The sequence below is a fragment of the Oncorhynchus gorbuscha genome, linkage group LG08 (genome assembly GCF_021184085.1).
Source record: "Oncorhynchus gorbuscha isolate QuinsamMale2020 ecotype Even-year linkage group LG08, OgorEven_v1.0, whole genome shotgun sequence".
NCBI classification, from domain to species: domain Eukaryota; kingdom Metazoa; phylum Chordata; class Actinopteri; order Salmoniformes; family Salmonidae; genus Oncorhynchus; species Oncorhynchus gorbuscha.
Genome location: NC_060180.1, coordinates 78,179,579 through 78,197,078, shown reverse-complemented (window position 1 = coordinate 78,197,078; position 17,500 = coordinate 78,179,579). Strand labels below are relative to the sequence as shown.

The 17,500-nt window shown below is 42.1% G+C and overlaps 1 protein-coding gene across 2 annotated transcripts in view; it reads right to left on the bottom strand.

Annotated features, from left to right (window-relative positions):
* The window catches only part of col6a1 (collagen, type VI, alpha 1), a 66,775-nt gene that overhangs the window by 33,134 nt on the left and 16,141 nt on the right, over positions 1-17,500 (bottom strand). For both annotated transcript variants that reach the window (XM_046360623.1, XM_046360622.1), the window contains exons 10-19: positions 13,432-13,476; positions 13,259-13,312; positions 12,928-13,026; positions 10,628-10,690; positions 10,467-10,529; positions 10,005-10,058; positions 9,874-9,909; positions 9,482-9,544; positions 9,274-9,336; positions 2,490-2,552 (exon numbers count right to left, since the gene is read on the bottom strand). In XM_046360623.1, coding sequence (XP_046216579.1) covers positions 2,490-2,552; positions 9,274-9,336; positions 9,482-9,544; positions 9,874-9,909; positions 10,005-10,058; positions 10,467-10,529; positions 10,628-10,690; positions 12,928-13,026; positions 13,259-13,312; positions 13,432-13,476 — 603 coding nt within the window. The remainder of the gene's footprint in view (positions 1-2,489; positions 2,553-9,273; positions 9,337-9,481; positions 9,545-9,873; positions 9,910-10,004; positions 10,059-10,466; positions 10,530-10,627; positions 10,691-12,927; positions 13,027-13,258; positions 13,313-13,431; positions 13,477-17,500) is intronic.

Sequence of the window (17,500 nt, the reverse complement as noted above, 5' to 3'; positions counted from 1 at the left end):
AGGCTCTGCATCTGTCCTCGTGCTCCTAGACCTTAGTGCTGCTTTTGATACCATCGATCACCACATTCTTCTGGAGAGATTGGAAACCGAAATTGGTCTACATGGACAAGTTCTGGCCTGGTTTTAGATCTTATCTGTCGGAAAGATATTAGTTTGTCTCTGTGAATGGTTTGTCTCTGTGAATGGTTTGTCCTCTGACAAATCAACTGTAAATTTCGGTGTTCCTCAAGGTTCCGTTTTAGGACCACTATTGTTTTCACTATATATTTTACCTCTTGGGGATGTCATTTGAAAACATAATGTTAACTTGCACTGCTATGCGGATGACACACAGCTGTACATTTCAATGAAACATGGTGAAGCCCCAATATTGCCCTCGCTGAAAGCCTGTGTTTCAGACATAAGGAAGTGGATGGCTGCAAACTTTCTACTTTTAAACTCGGACAAAACAGAGATGCTTGTTCTAGGTCCCAAGAAACAAAGAGATCTTCTGTTGAATCTGACAATTAATCTTAATGGTTGTACAGTCGTCTCAAATAAAACTGTGAAGGACCTCGGCGTTACTCTGGACCCTGATCTCTCTTTTGACGAACATATCAAGACTGTTTCAAGGACAGCTTTTTTCCATTTACGTAACATTGCAAAAATCAGAAACTTTCTGTCCAAATATGATGCAGAAAAATTCATCCATGCTTTTGTTACTTCTAGGTTAGACTACTGCAATGCTCTAGGAGTGTGAAGGTGAACAGAAAGGCTCTGGAGCAACGAACTGCCCTTGCTCTCTCTGCCTGGCCGGTTCCCCTCTTTCCACTGGGATTCTCTGCCTCTAACCCTGTTACAGGGGCTGAGTTACTGGCTTACTGGTGCTCTTTCATGCAGTCCCTAGGGGGGGTGTGTCACTTGAGTGGGTTGAGTCACTGATGTGATCTTCCTGTCTGGGTTGGCGCTCCCCCTTGGGTTGTGCCGTGGCGAAGATCTTTGTGGGCTATACTCAGCCTTGTCTCAGGATGGTAAGTTGGTGGTTGAAGATATCCCTCTAGTAGTGTGGAGGCTGTGTTTTGGCAAAGTGGGTGGGGTTATATCCTTCCTGTTTGTCCCTGTCCGGGGGTATCATCGGATGGGGCCACAGTGTCTCCTGACCCATCCTGTCTCAGCCTCCAGTATTTATGCTGCAGTAGTTTATGTGTCAGGGGGCTAGGGTCAGTTTGTTATATCTGGAGTACTTCTCCTGTCCTATCCGGTGTCCTGTGTGATTTTATTAAGTATGCTCTCTCTAATTCTCTCTTTCTTTCTCTCTCTCTCTGAGGACCTGAGCCCTAGGACCATGCCTCAGGACTACCTGGCATGATGACTCCTTGCTGTCCTCAGTCCACCTGGCCGTGCTGCCGCTCCAGTTTCAACTGTTCTGCCTGTGATTATTATTATTTGACCATGCTGGTCATTTATGAACATTTGAACATCTTGGCCATGTTCTGTTATAATCTCCACCTGGCACAGCCAGAAGAGGACTGGCCACCCCACATAGCCTGGTTCCTCTCTGGGTTTCTTCCTAGGTGTTGGCCTTTCTAGGGAGTTTTTCCTAGCCACCGTGCTTCTACACCTGCATTGCTTGCTGTTTGGGGTTTTAGGCTGGGTTTCTGTACAGCACTTTGAGATATCAGCTGATGTAAGAAGGGCTTTATAAATACATTTGATTTGATGCAGGTGTGATAAGACTCCCAGCTTAGTGATGCAGGTGTGATAAGACTCCCAGCTTAGTGATGCAGGTGTGATAAGACTCCCAGCTTAGTGATGAATGTGTGATAAGACTCCCAGCTTAGTGATGCAGGTGTGATAAGACTCCCAGCTTAGTGATGCAGGTGTGATAAGACTCCCAGCTTAGTGATGAATGTGTGATAAGACTCCCAGCTTAGTGATGAATGTGTGATAAGACTCCCAGCTTAGTGATGCAGGTGTGATAAGACTCCCAGCTTAGTGATGCAGGTGTGATAAGACTCCCAGCTTAGTGATGAATGTGTGATAAGACTCCCAGCTTAGTGATGAATGTGTGATAAGACTCCCAGCTTAGTGATGAATGTGTGATAAGACTCCCAGCTTAGTGATGCAGGTGTGATAAGACTCCCAGCTTAGTGATGCAGGTGTGATAAGACTCCCAGCTTAGTGATGAATGTGTGATAAGACTCCCAGCTTAGTGATGAATGTGTGATAAGACTCCCAGCTTAGTGATGCAGGTGTGATAAGACTCCCAGCTTAGTGATGCAGGTGTGATAAGACTCCCAGCTTAGTGATGAATGTGTGATAAGACTCCCAGCTTAGTGATTCAGGTGTGATAAGACTCCCAGCTTAGTGATAAATGTGTGATAAGACTCCCAGCTTAGTGATGCAGGTGTGATAAGACTCCCAGCTTAGTGATAAATGTGTGTGAGACAAATACATGTGTTAACTAGATGACGGAATGGATAAACAAATTGATTGATTAGTTTCCCAACCTCTGGTCCGGGGGCGCCCTCATCTCCTCTATATCCTGCAGACCCCGCCCTGCCGATGTCACCCTGAAACACACACAACAAAACTGTTAGACTTACAACACACACACACGCACGCACACACACACACAGCTCGCCCTAAGACACAGTTGTAAAAGTTTGTAATTATAACACCATTTAATTATGTAACAGCGTAGGAAGCAGAAATAGTGTAGACAGGAAGTAGGAAGTAGAAACAGTGTAGACAGGAAGTAGGAAGTAGAAACAGTGTAGACAGGAAGTAGGAAGTAGAAACAGTGTAGACAGGAAGTAGGAAGTAGAAACAGTGTAGACAGGAAGTAGGAAGTAGAAACAGTGTATACAAGAAATAGGAAGCAGAAACAGTGTAGACAGGAAGTAGGAAGCAGAAACAGTGTAGACCGGAAGTAGAATGCGGAAACAGTGTAGACAGGAAGTAGGAAGCAGAAACTGTGTAGACAGGAAGTAGGAAGCAGAAACTGTGTAGACAGGAAGTAGGAAGCAGAAACTGTGTGGACAGGAAGTAGGAAGCAGTGGGCGCGTTCGAGCGGATCACTTTTGTCAAGTCGTTTGCTATCGTTGGCCACAGCCTTTCAAAGTGTTGCATTATGGGGATAAAAATGGTTAGAGTAATGCATACGGTGCATTCCGAATGAATTCACACCCCTTGACTTAATCTACATGTTGTTGTGTTACAGCCTGAATTTAAAATGGACATTTAGATTTTTGGATCACTGGCCTACACATCAAATCACATTGTATTTTGTCACATGTGCCAAATACAACAGGTGTAGACCTCACAGTGAAATGCTGACTGACCAGCCCTTAACCAACAGGTGTAGACCTCACAGTGAAATGCTGACTGACCAGCCCTTAACCAACAGGTGTAGACCTCACAGTGAAATGCTGACTGACCAGCCCTTAACCAACAGGTGTAGACCTCACAGTGAAATGCTGACTGACCAGCCCTTAACCAACAGGTGCTGGAGCCCTTAACCACAGTGAAATGCTGACTGACCAGCCCTTAACCAACAGGTGTAGACCTCACAGTGAAATGCTGACTGACCAGCCCTTAACCAACAGGTGTTGTAGACCTCACAGTGAAATGCTGACTGACCAGCCCTTAACCACTACAACATACAATGAAATTCTAGATGATTCTGTACTTCCAACTTTGTGGCAACAGTTTGGGGAAGGCACTTTCCTGTTTCAACAATGCCCCCATTCAAAAAATCGAGGTCCATACAGAAATGGTTTGTCGAGATAGGTATGGAAGAACTTGACTGGCCTGCACAGAACCTTGACCTCAACCCCATCAAACACCTTTGTGATGCATTGGAATGCCGACTGCGAGCCAGGCCTAATCTCCCATCATCAGTCCCCGACCTCACTAATGCTCTTGTGGTTGAATGGAAGCAAGTCTCCGCAGCAATGTTCCAACATCTAGTGGAAAGCATTCCCAGAAGAGTGGAGGCTGTTATAGCAGCAATGTTCCAACATCTAGTTGAAAGCCTTCCCAGAAGAGTGGAGGCTGTTATAGCAGCAATGTTCCAACATCTAGTTGAAAGCCTTCCCAGAAGAGTGGAGGTTGTTATAGCAGCAATGTTCCAACATCTAGTGGAAAGCCTTCCCAGAAGAGTGGAGGCTGTTATAGCAGCAATGTTCCAACATCTAGTGGAAAGCCTTCCCAGAAGAGTGGAGGCTGTTAGCAGCAAAGGGGGGGACCAACTCCATATTAATACACATGATTTTGGAATGAGATGTTGTTCGAGCAGGTGTACACATACTTTTGGTCATGTCGTGTACAAACCCTCCAACCCCAAAAGGACTGAGGTGTTGATGTTATACTAAACTAAATTATAAAATATACATACCACAAAATACAATTGGCTATTCTTAAACTCTTCAAGATTATGCTCAGCTCTGGCATCTTCCCCAATATTTGGAACTAAGGTCTGGCCACCCCAATCCACAAAAGTAAGGACAAATTTGATCACAATAATTACTCAGGAATGTGCGTCAACAGCAACCTTAGACAAATCCTCTGCAGTATCATCAACAGCAGACTCGAACATTTCCTCAGTGAAAACAATGTCCTGAGCAAATCTTACCAAAATACCGTACGACAGACCACGTAATATACACCCTGCACACCCTTACTGACAAACAAACCAAAACAGACAAAGCCTTCTCATGCTTTGTTGATTTCACGAGGGTCGTCTATACAAATGGAAGGAATGTGATGTACAAAAACAAAAAAGGCAACGTACACAAACAACAAATAGACACCCACATGTCTTTCCTGAGGGCTGGGGGGTGAGACAAGGATGCAGCTTGAGGCCCACCCTCTTCAACATACAGAGCAGCTTGAGGCCCACCCTCTTCAAAATAGAGAGCAGCTTGAGGCCCACCCTCTTCAAAATAGAGAGCAGCTTGAGAACCACCCTCTTCAAAATAGAGAGCAGCTTGAGGCCCACCCTCTTCAAAATAGAGAGCAGCTTGAGGCCCACCCTCTTCCACATACAGAGCAGCTTGAGGCCCACCCTCTTCAACATAGAGAGCAGCTTGAAGCCCACCCTCTTCAACATACAGAGCAGCTTGAGGCCCACCCTCTTCAACATACAGAGCAGCTTGAGGCCCACCCTCTTCAACATACAGAGCAGCTTGAGGCCCACCCTCTTCCACATACAGAGCAGCTTGAGGCCCACCCTCTTCAACATACAGAGCAGCTTGAGGCCCACCCTCTTCAACATACAGAGCAGCTTGAGGCCCACCCTCTTCAACATACAGAGCAGCTTGAGGCCCACCCTCTTCAACATACAGAGCAGCTTGAGGCCCACCCTCTTCAACATCGAGAGCAGCTTGAGGCCCACCCTCTTCAACATAGAGAGCAGCTTGAGGCCCACCCTCTTCAACATAGAGAGCAGCTTGAGGCCCACCCTCTTCAACATACAGAGCAGCTTGAGGCCCACCCTCTTCAAAATAGAGAGCAGCTTGAGGCCCACCCTCTTCCACATACAGAGCAGCTTGAGGCCCACCCTCTTCAACATAGAGAGCAGCTTGAGGCCCACCCTCTTCAACATACAGAGCAGCTTGAGGCCCACCCTCTTCAACATACAGAGCAGCTTGAGGCCCACCCTCTTCAACATACAGAGCAGCTTGAGGCCCACCCTCTTCAAAATAGAGAGCAGCTTGAGGCCCACCCTCTTCAACATACAGAGCAGCTTGAGGCCCACCCTCTTCAACATACAGAGCAGCTTGAGGCCCACCCTCTTCAACATACAGAGCAGCTTGAGGCCCACCCTCTTCAACATACAGAGCAGCTTGAGGCCCACCCTCTTCAAAATAGAGAGCAGCTTGAGGCCCACCCTCTTCCACATACAGAGCAGCTTGAGGCCCACCCTCTTCAACATAGAGAGCAGTTTGAGGCCCACCCTCTTCAACATACAGAGCAGCTTGAGGCCCACCCTCTTCAACATACAGAGCAGCTTGAGGCCCACCCTCTTCAAAATAGAGAGCCGCTTGAGGCCCACCCTCTTCAACATACAGAGCAGCTTGAGGCCCACCCTCTTCAACATACAGAGCAGCTTGAGGCCCACCCTCTTCAACATAGAGAGCAGCTTGAGGCCCACCCTCTTCAACATACAGAGCAGCTTGAGGCCCACCCTCTTCAACATAGAGAGCAGCTTGAGGCCCACCCTCTTCAACATACAGAGCAGCTTGAAGCCCACCCTCTTCAACATAGAGAGCAGCTTGAGGCCCACCCTCTTCAACATAGAGAGCAGCTTGAGGCCCACCCTCTTCAACATAGAGAGCAGCTTGAGGCTCTTCAACATAGAGAGCAGCTTGAGGCTCTTCAACATAAAGAGCAGCTTGAGGCCCACCCTCTTCAACATACAGAGCAGCTTGAGGCCCACCCTCTTCAACATAGAGAGCAGCTTGAGGCCCACCCTCTTCAACATAGAGAGCAGCTTGAGGCCCACCCTCTTCAACATAGAGAGCAGCTTGAGGCCCACCCTCTTCAACATAGAGAGTAGCTTGAGGCCCACCCTCAACAGCCTAAATATAAAATGGATACTCATCTCATCTCACCTCATCTCTGTACCGTACCCCACAAATACAACCAACTGTAAGGTCCCTAAATAGAACAGTGAATCTAATGGGGAATCTAATTCCTATCTGCTGTTTTATCTAATGGGGGGGGATCTAATTAGTAGCTGCTGTTTTATCTAATGGGGATCTAATTAGTAGCTGCTGTTTTATCTAATGGGGATCTAATTAGTAGCTGCTGCTTTATCTAATGGGGATCTAATTAGTAGCTGCTGCTTTATCTAATGGGGATCTAATTAGTAGCTGCTGCTTTATCTAATGGGGGGGATCTAATTAGTAGCTGCTGCTTTATCTAATGGGGATCTAATTAGTAGCTGCTGCTTTATCTAATGGCGATCTAATTAGTAGCTGCTGCTTTATCTAATGGCGATCTAATTAGTAGCTGCTGCTTTATCTAATGGGGATCTAATTAGTAGCTACTGTTTTATCTAATGGGGATCTAATTAGTAGCTACTGCTTTATCTAATGGGGATCTAATTAGTAGCTACTGTTTTATCTAATGGGGGGATCTAATTAGTAGCTGCTGCTTTATCTAATGGGGGGATCTAATTAGTAGCTGCTGCTTTATCTAATGGGGGGATCTAATTAGTAGCTGCTGCTTTATCTAATGGGGATCTAATTAGTAGCTGCTGTTTTATCTAATGGGGGATCTAATTAGTAGCTGCTGCTTTATCTAATGGGGATCTAATTAGTAGCTACTGTTTTATCTAATGGGGGATCTAATTAGTAGCTACTGTTTTATCTAATGGGGGGAGCTAATTAGTAGCTGCTGTTTTATCTAATGGGGGATCTAATTAGTAGCTGCTGCTTTATCAAATGGGGGATCTAATTAGTAGCTGCTGTTTTATCTAATGGGGGATCTAATTAGTAGCTACTGTTTTATCTAATGGGGGATCTAATTAGTAGCTACTGTTTTATCTAATGGGGGGATCTAATTAGTAGCTACTGTTTTATCTAATGGGGGATCTAATTAGTAGCTACTGTTTTATCTAATGGGGGATCTAATTAGTAGCTACTGTTTTATCTATTGGGGGGATCTAATTAGTAGCTGCTGCTTTATCTAATGGGGATCTAATTAGTAGCTACTGTTTTATCTAATGGGGGATCTAATTAGTAGCTACTGTTTTATCTAATGGGGGGATCTAATTAGTAGCTACTGTTTTATCTAATGGGGGATCTAATTAGTAGCTACTGTTTTATCTAATGGGGATCTAATTAGTAGCTACTGTTTTATCTAATGGGGGATCTAATTAGTAGCTGCTGTTTTATCTAATGGGGGGATCTAATTAGTAGCTGCTGCTTTATCTAATGGGGATCTAATTAGTAGCTACTGTTTTATCTAATGGGGGATCTAATTAGTAGCTGCTGCTTTATCTAATGGGGATCTAATTAGTAGCTGCTGCTTTATCTAATGGGGGGATCTAATTAGTAGCTGCTGCTTTATCTAATGGGGGGGATCTAATTAGTAGCTACTGTTTTATCTAATGGGGGGATCTAATTAGTAGCTGCTGCTTTATCTAATGGGGATCTAATTAGTAGCTACTGTTTTATCTAATGGGGGATCTAATTAGTAGCTGCTGCTTTATCTAATGGGGATCTAATTAGTAGCTGCTGCTTTATCTAATGGGGGATCTAATTAGTAGCTACTGTTTTATCTAATTTGGGGATCTAATTAGTAGCTGCTGCTTTATCTAATGGGGAGGTCTAATTAGTAGCTGCTGCTTTATCTAATGGGGGATCTAATTAGTAGCTGCTGTTTTATCTAATGGGGGGATCTAATTAGTAACTACTGTTTAATCTAATGGGGGGATCTAATTAGTAGCTGCTGCTTCATCTAATGGGGGATCTAATTAGTAGCTGCTGTTTTATCTAATGGGGGGGATCTAATTAGTAGCTGCTGTTTTATCTAATGGGGGATCTAATTAGTAGCTGCTGCTTTATCTAATGGGGGGGATCAAATTAGTAGCTTCTGTTTTATCTAATGGGGGAGATCTAATTAGTAGCTGCTGTTTTATCTAATGGGGGGTCTAATTAGTAGCTGCTGCTTTATCTAATGGGGGGATCTAATTAGTAGCTGCTGCTTCATCTAATGGGGGATCTAATTAGTAGCTACTGTTTTATCTAATGGGGGATCTAATTAGTAGCTGCTGTTTTATCTAATGGAGGGGGGATCTAATTAGTAGCTACTGTTTTATCTAATGGGGGGTCTAATTAGTAGCTGCTGTTTTATCTAATGGGGGGATCTAATTAGTAGCTACTGTTTTTTCTAATGGGGGATCTATTGAGTAGCTACTGTTTTATCTAATGGGGGTCTAATTAGTAGCTACTGTTTTATCTAATGGGGGGATCTAATTAGTAGCTACTGTTTAATCTAATGGGGGATCTAATTAGTAGCTACTGTTTTATCTAATGGGGGGGGGTCTAATTAGTAGCTACTGTTTTATCTAATGGGGGGGGGGATCTAATTAGTAGCTACTGTTTAATCTAATGGGGGATCTAATTAGTAGCTACTGTTTTAGCTAATAGGCATCTAATTAAAATATGAGATACTAAATACTATTGATGATTGAATGCTGGTATGAAGGGTATCAAGTTTAAATGCTTGATGAAGAGTTTTAAACGTTGTGTAGTTTCAGAGGTCGAGAACTATGGTACGTACAGGCTCTCCATTGGCTCCAGATGAACCCTCTCTGCCCTGATCTCCACGAGGTCCTGGGTCACCCTGAAGGGACAGAAGACATCCGTCAACACACACCTTCATCGCCATCAACATCAACATCATCACCACCACCATCAACATCAACATCATCACCACCACCATCACCCTCATCACCATCAACATCAACATCACCCTCATCATCACTCACCAAATCTCCTCTTGGTCCTCTGTTTCCACGGGTTCCTTGTTCTCCTTTCTCTCCTGGGGTTCCCTGAAGGAGAATGGACAGAAGTCAACACACACACACACAAATCCTAATCCTAAACCTAATCCTAAACCTAATCCTAAAACCTAATCCTAAACCTACTGTTACTTTGTTCTCATGAGGTAGTGGGAAATGTCATCACACACACACACACACACACACACACACACACACACACACACACACACACACACACACACACACACACACACACACACACACACACACACACACACACACACACACACACACACACACACACACACACACAGACCACACACAGACACACACACAGACCACACACAGACAGTGTAGTAGTAGTAAAGTGTGAATACTTTGTCTCCCCGGAGGCCATCCGGTCCAGGTGCTCCCTGAAATGCACAACGAAGATGATGTCACATGATATCATCAACACCTCAATGTAAACAGTATCTTCCCATAATTCTCAGGAGTTAGAGTCACTTACATCATCACCCCGCTGTCCTTTGTCCCCATTGGCTCCTTTTGGGCCCGGTGTACCCTATGAGAAGATGACATGATAACATGACATATGATGTGATACACAGTAGTCCTCACACATCCACACTAACTCATGTACACACTAACTAATGTACACACACACTAACTCATGTACACACACACTAACTCATGTACACACTAACTCATGTACACACTAACTCATGTACACACTAACTCATGTACACACTAACTCATGTACACATTAACTCATGTACACACTAACTCATGTACACATTAACTCATGTACACACTAACTCATGTACACACTAACTCATGTACACACTAACTCATGTACACACTAACTTGTGTACACAAAGCTGCCCGTGAATTGTAATCCACAATAATTTACATGTGGTCTTGCTGTGAGATTATCTTTCTGCATCAAACTGGCTCAAATGAAGAGCTGTACCTTGATTCCAGGCAGTCCATAGTTGCCGGGTCGTCCTGGTTCTCCGTCTTTCCCCTGATCTCCCTTAAACAGAAAATACAACATCATCATGTTAACAACTATGTCGCCCAGCTCAAGTCACCATGGTAACAACAGTACAACAGGAAGTCATCTTACTGTACCTTAGCTCCTTTGGTTCCGTATGGACCAGGATCTCCCTTAGGACCGCCGTCTCCCTGTGAGCCCTACAACCAGAACACGCTACTTTAAACACAGAACAATGGAACATAGAACAATAGAACACAGAAGTCAGAATATAGAACACGGAAAAATGGAACATCGAACAACAGAACACAAAAGTCAGAATATAGAACACGGAACAATGGAACATCGAACAACAGAACACAAAAGTCAGAATATAGAACACGGAACAATGGAACATCGAACAACAGAACACAAAAGTCAGAATATAGAACCCAAACATCAAAGTGTTCTAGAGCCCCTGAGGTTTCCTGATGAAAAACAGCAGAGCTTCACCACATCACAGAGTTCTACTACTTGTTAACCACCAGAGCATACAGCCCCAGAGAGTGGCCCCTACACCCATAACTACATGTGGCTAAAATGTGTGTGTGTGTGTGTGTGTCGTGGACCAAGCTGCTTAATCAGAATAACTGTGTTTACATTCTCTGTTAGCAGAATGTTTATAAACTAACCCCTGGGGGGATTAGTTTATACATACTGTAAACACACACACACACACACAGTTAATTCAGAAAGTATTCAGACCCCTTGACTTTTTCCACATTTTGTTACATTACAGCCTTAATAATAATAACCAGTCATCATCGATCTACACACAATACTCCATAATGACATCACAATACCCCATAATGACATCACAATACCCCATAATGACATCACAATACACCATAATGACATCACAATACCCCATAATGACATCACAATACCACATAATGACATTACAATACCCCATAATGACATCACAATACCCCATAATGACATCACAATACACCATAATGACATCACAATACCCCATAATGACATCACAATACCCCATAATGACATCACAATACACCATAATGACATCACAATACCCCGTAATGACATCACAATACCCCATAATGACATCACAATACCCCATAATGGCATCACAATACCCCATAATGACATCACAATACCCCATAATGACATCACAATACACCATAATGACATCACAATACCCCATAATGGCATCACAATACTCCATAATGACAAAGCAAAAACAGGTTTTTAGGCATTTTTTTTGCAAATTCATAAAAAAGTATTCAGAGCCTTTGCTATGAGACTCAAAATTGTGCTCAGGTGTATCATGTTTCCATTGATCATCCTTGAGATGTTTCTACAACTTGATTGGAGTCCATCTGTGGTAAATTCAATTGATTGGATAAGATTTGGAAAGGCACACACCTGTCTATATAAGGTTCCACAGTTGACAGTGCAGGTCAGAGCAAAAACCAAGCCATGAGGTTGAAGAAGTTGTTCGTAGAGCTCAGAGACATTGGGACCACCAAGACTCTTCCTAGAGCTGGCCGTCCGGCCAAACTGAGCAATCGGGGGAGAAGGGCCTTGGTCAGGAGGGTGACCCAATGGTCACTCCGACAGAGCTCCAGAGTTCCTCTGTGGAGATGGGAGAAGCTTCCAGAAGGACAACCATCTCTGCAGCACTCCAGCAATCAGGTCTTTATGGTAGAGTGGCCAAACGGAAGCCACTCCTCAGTAAAAGGCACAACAGCCCACATGGAGTTTGCCAAAAGGCACCTAAAGGTCTCAGACTATGAGAAACAAGATTATCTGGTCTGATGAAACCAAGATTGAACTCTTTGGCCTGAATGCCAAGTGTCACGTCTGGAGGAAATCTTGCACTATCCCTATAAAATCTGGTCTTGATTTGTCATTATGGGGTATTGTGTGTATTGTGTGTAGATTGATGAATAAGGCTGTAACGCAACAAAATGTAGAAAAAGTCAAGGGGTCTGAATAATTTCCAAATGCACTGCACGGACTGTACAAAACATTAGGACTCCCCCTTTTGCCCTCAGAACAAATTCTTGATACATAAGGGAAACTGTTGAGCGTGAAAAACCCAGCAGCGTTGCAGTTCTTGACACTGAAACCGGTATGCCTGGTACCTACTACCATACCCCGTTCAAAGGCACTTAAATATTTAGTCTTGCCCATTCACCCTCTGAATGGCACACAGACACAATCCATGTCTCAATTGTCTCAAGGTTTAAAAATCATCCTTTAACTGGTCTCCTCCCCTTCATCTACACTGATTGAAGTGGATTTAACAAGTGACATCAATAAGGGATCATAGCTTTCACCTGGATTCACCTGGTCAGTCTCATTGAAAGAGCACATCCTAAACCTAATGCAGGACTGGGATTTAAATTATTACAACATTAGGAGAAGGACTCACGTCAGGTCCTGGGGAACCTTTACAGCCGGCTAGACCAGAAAAGCCTGGATCACCCTTACGTCCATCAACTCCATCTGTTCCCCGTTGTCCTTTGTCTCCCTGAGAGAGAGAGAGAGAGAGAGAGAGAGAGAGAGAGAGAGAGAGAGAGAGAGAGAGAGAGAGAGAGAGAGAGAGAGAGAGAGAGAGAAAGAGAGGGAGGGAGGGAGGGAGGGAGGGTGAGAGAGACATTGTAGGTAATAGAGGGGTAGACAGAGAGGAAAGAAACTTTCCATCATTAATGGGAGAACAGATTAAAGAGGAAATCAAATCCACCAATGGATGTGTGGTTTACCTTGTAGCCTTTATGGCCTCTCTCGCCCTTGTCACCTCTTCCACCACGGTCGCCCTGGAAACAAGACACAGCAGTTATCATCATCATCAACAGTTTGCGATTATTGCAATACACTTTATTTAATGAAGAGTGTGCCATGGTCATATCCGGTGTGTGTGGCTGTGATGCCGTACCTTCATTCCACGGTACCCCACAGGGCCGGGGTCTCCCAAATTCCCCTGAAATAGAGGACTTGATCATTAGTGGAGTAGAGCAGTGTTAGAGCAGTGTTTCTAGAATAGAGCAGTGTTTCTAGAATAGAGCAGTGTTTCTAGAATAGAGCAGTGTTTCTAGAATAGAGCAGTGTTTCTAGAATAGAGCAGTGTTTCTAGAATAGAGCAGTGTTTCTAGAATAGAGCAGTGTTTCTAGAATAGAGCAGTGTTTCTAGAATAGAGCAGTGTTTCTAGAATAGAGCAGTGTTTCTAGAATAGAGCAGTGTTTCTTAATCCTGATCGTTAGTAGAATAGAGCAGTGTTTCTTAATCCTGATCGTTAGTAGAATAGAGCAGTGTTTCTTAATCCTGATCGTTAGTAGAATAGAGCAGTGTTTCTTAATCCTGATCGTTAGTAGAATAGAGCAGTGTTTCTTAATCCTGATCGTTAGTAGAATAGAGCAGTGTTTCTTAATCCTGATCGTTAGTAGAATAGAGCAGTGTTTCTTAATCCTGATCGTTAGTAGAATAGAGCAGTGTTTCTTAATCCTGATCGTTAGTAGAATAGAGCAGTGTTTCTTAATCCTGATCGTTAGTAGAATAGAGCAGTGTTTCTTAATCCTGATCATTAGTAGAATAGAGCAGTGTTTCTTAATCCTGATCATTAGAATAGAGCAGTGTTTCTTAATCCTGATCGTTAGTAGAATAGAGCAGTGTTTCTTAATCCTGATCGTTAGTAGAATAGAGCAGTGTTTCTTAATCCTGATCGTTAGTAGAATAGAGCAGTGTTTCTTAATCCTGATCGTTAGTAGAATAGAGCAGTGTTTCTTAATCCTGATCGTTAGTAGAATAGAGCAGTGTTTCTTAATCCTGATCGTTAGTAGAATAGAGCAGTGTTTCTTAATCCTGATCGTTAGTAGAATAGAGCAGTGTTTCTTAATCCTGATCGTTAGTAGAATAGAGCAGTGTTTCTTAATCCTGATCATTAGAATAGAGCAGTGTTTCTTAATCCTGATCGTTAGTAGAATAGAGCAGTGTTTCTTAATCCTGATCATTAGAATAGAGCAGTGTTTCTTAATCCTGATCATTAGAATAGAGCAGTGTTTCTTAATCCTGATCATTAGAATAGAGCAGTGTTTCTTAATCCTGATCGTTAGTAGAATAGAGCAGTGTTTCTTAATCCTGATCATTAGAATAGAGCAGTGTTTCTTAATCCTGATCATTAGAATAGAGCAGTGTTTCTTAATCCTGATCATTAGAATAGAGCAGTGTTTCTTAATCCTGATCATTAGAATAGAGCAGTGTTTCTTAATCCTGATCGTTAGTAGAATAGAACAGTGTTTCTTAATCCTGATCATTAGAATAGAGCAGTGTTTCTTAATCCTGATCGTTAGTAGAATAGAGCAGTGTTTCTTAATCCTGATCGTTAGTAGAATAGAGCAGTGTTTCTTAATCCTGATCGTTAGTAGAATAGAACAGTGTTTCTTAATCCTGATCGTTAGTAGAATAGAGCAGTGTTTCTTAATCCTGATCGTTAGTAGAATAGAGCAGTGTTTCTTAATCCTGATCGTTAGTAGAATAGAGCAGTGTTTCTTAATCCTGATCGTTAGTAGAATAGAGCAGTGTTTCTTAATCCTGATCGTTAGTAGAATAGAGCAGTGTTTCTTAATCCTGATCGTTAGTAGAATAGAACAGTGTTTCTTAATCCTGATCGTTAGTAGAATAGAACAGTGTTTCTTAATCCTGATCGTTAGTAGAATAGAGCAGTGTTTCTTAATCCTGATCGTTAGTACAATAGAGCAGTGTTTCTTAATCCTGATCGTTAGTAGAATAGAGCAGTGTTTCTTAATCCTGATCGTTAGTAGAATAGAGCAGTGTTTCTTAATCCTGATCGTTAGTAGAATAGAGCAGTGTTTCTTAATCCTGATCGTTAGTAGAATAGAGCAGTGTTTCTTAATCCTGATCATTAGAATAGAGCAGTGTTTCTTAATCCTGATCGTTAGAATAGAGCAGTGTTTCTTAATCCTGATCGTTAGTAGAATAGAACAGTGTTTCTTAATCCTGACCGTTAGTAGAATAGAGCAGTGTTTCTTAATCCTGATCGTTAGTAGAATAGAGCAGTGTTTCTTAATCCTGATCGTTAGTAGAATAGAGCAGTGTTTCTTAATCCTGATCGTTAGTAGAATAGAGCAGAGTTTCTTAATCCTGATCATTAGTAGAATAGAGCAGTGTTTCTTAATCCTGATCGTTAGAATAGAGCAGTGTTTCTTAATCCTGATTGTTAGTAGAATAGAGCAGTGTTTCTTAATCCTGATAGAATAGAGCAGTGTTAAGATCATTAGTAGAATAGAGCAGTGTTTCTTAATCCTGATCGTTAGTAGAATAGAGCAGTGTTTCTTAATCCTGATCGTTAGTAGAATAGAGCAGTGTTTCTTAATCCTGATCGTTAGTTAGTAGAATAGAACAGTGTTTCTTAATCCTGATCGTTAGTAGAATAGAGCAGTGTTTCTTAATCCTGATCGTTAGTAGAATAGAGCAGTGTTTCTTAATCCTGATCGTTAGTAGAATAGAGCAGTGTTTCTTAATCCTGATCGTTAGTAGAATAGAGCAGTGTTTCTTAATCCTGATCGTTAGTAGAATAGAGCAGTGTTTCTTAATCCTGATCGTTAGTAGAATAGAACAGTGTTTCTTAATCCTGATCGTTAGTAGAATAGAACAGTGTTTCTTAATCCTGATCGTTAGTAGAATAGAGCAGTGTTTCTTAATCCTGATCGTTAGTAGAATAGAGCAGTGTTTCTTAATCCTGATCGTTAGTAGAATAGAGCAGTGTTTCTTAATCCTGATCGTTAGTAGAATAGAGCAGTGTTTCTTAATCCTGATCGTTAGTAGAATAGAGCAGTGTTTCTTAATCCTGATCGTTAGTAGAATAGAGCAGTGTTTCTTAATCCTGATCATTAGAATAGAGCAGTGTTTCTTAATCCTGATCGTTAGAATAGAGCAGTGTTTCTTAATCCTGATCGTTAGTAGAATAGAACAGTGTTTCTTAATCCTGACCGTTAGTAGAATAGAGCAGTGTTTCTTAATCCTGATCGTTAGTAGAATAGAGCAGTGTTTCTTAATCCTGATCGTTAGTAGAATAGAGCAGTGTTTCTTAATCCTGATCGTTAGTAGAATAGAGCAGAGTTTCTTAATCCTGATCATTAGTAGAATAGAGCAGTGTTTCTTAATCCTGATCGTTAGAATAGAGCAGTGTTTCTTAATCCTGATTGTTAGTAGAATAGAGCAGTGTTTCTTAATCCTGATCGTTAGTAGAATAGAGCAGTGTTTCTTAATCCTGATCGTTAGTAGAATAGAGCAGTGTTTCTTAATCCTGATCGTTAGTAGAATAGAGCAGTGTTTCTTAATCCTGATCATTAGTAGAATAGAGCAGTGTTTCTTAATCCTGATCATTAGAATAGAGCAGTGTTTCTTAATCCTGATCGTTAGTAGAATAGAACAGTGTTTCTTAATCCTGATCATTAGTAGAATAGAGCAGTGTTTCTTAATCCTGATCATTAGTAGAATAGAGCAGTGTTTCTTAATCCTGATCGTTAGTAGAATAGAGCAGTGTTTCTTAATCCTGATCGTTAGTAGAATAGAACAGTGTTTCTTAATCCTGATCGTTAGTAGAATAGAGCAGTGTTTCTTAATCCTGATCGTTAGTAGAATAGAGCAGTGTTTCTTAATCCTGATCGTTAGTAGAATAGAGCAGTGTTTCTTAATCCTGATCGTTAGAATAGAGCAGTGTTTCTTAATCCTGATCGTTAGTAGAATAGAGCAGTGTTTCTTAATCCTGATCGTTAGTAGAATAGAGCAGTGTTTCTTAATCCTGATCATTAGTAGAATAGAGCAGTGTTTCTTAATCCTGATCGTTAGTAGAATAGAACAGTGTTTATTAATCCTGATCATTAGAATAGAGCAGTGTTTCTTAATCCTGATCGTTAGTAGAATAGAGCAGTGTTTCTTAATCCTGATCATTAGTAGAATAGAGCAGTGTTTCTTAATCCTGATC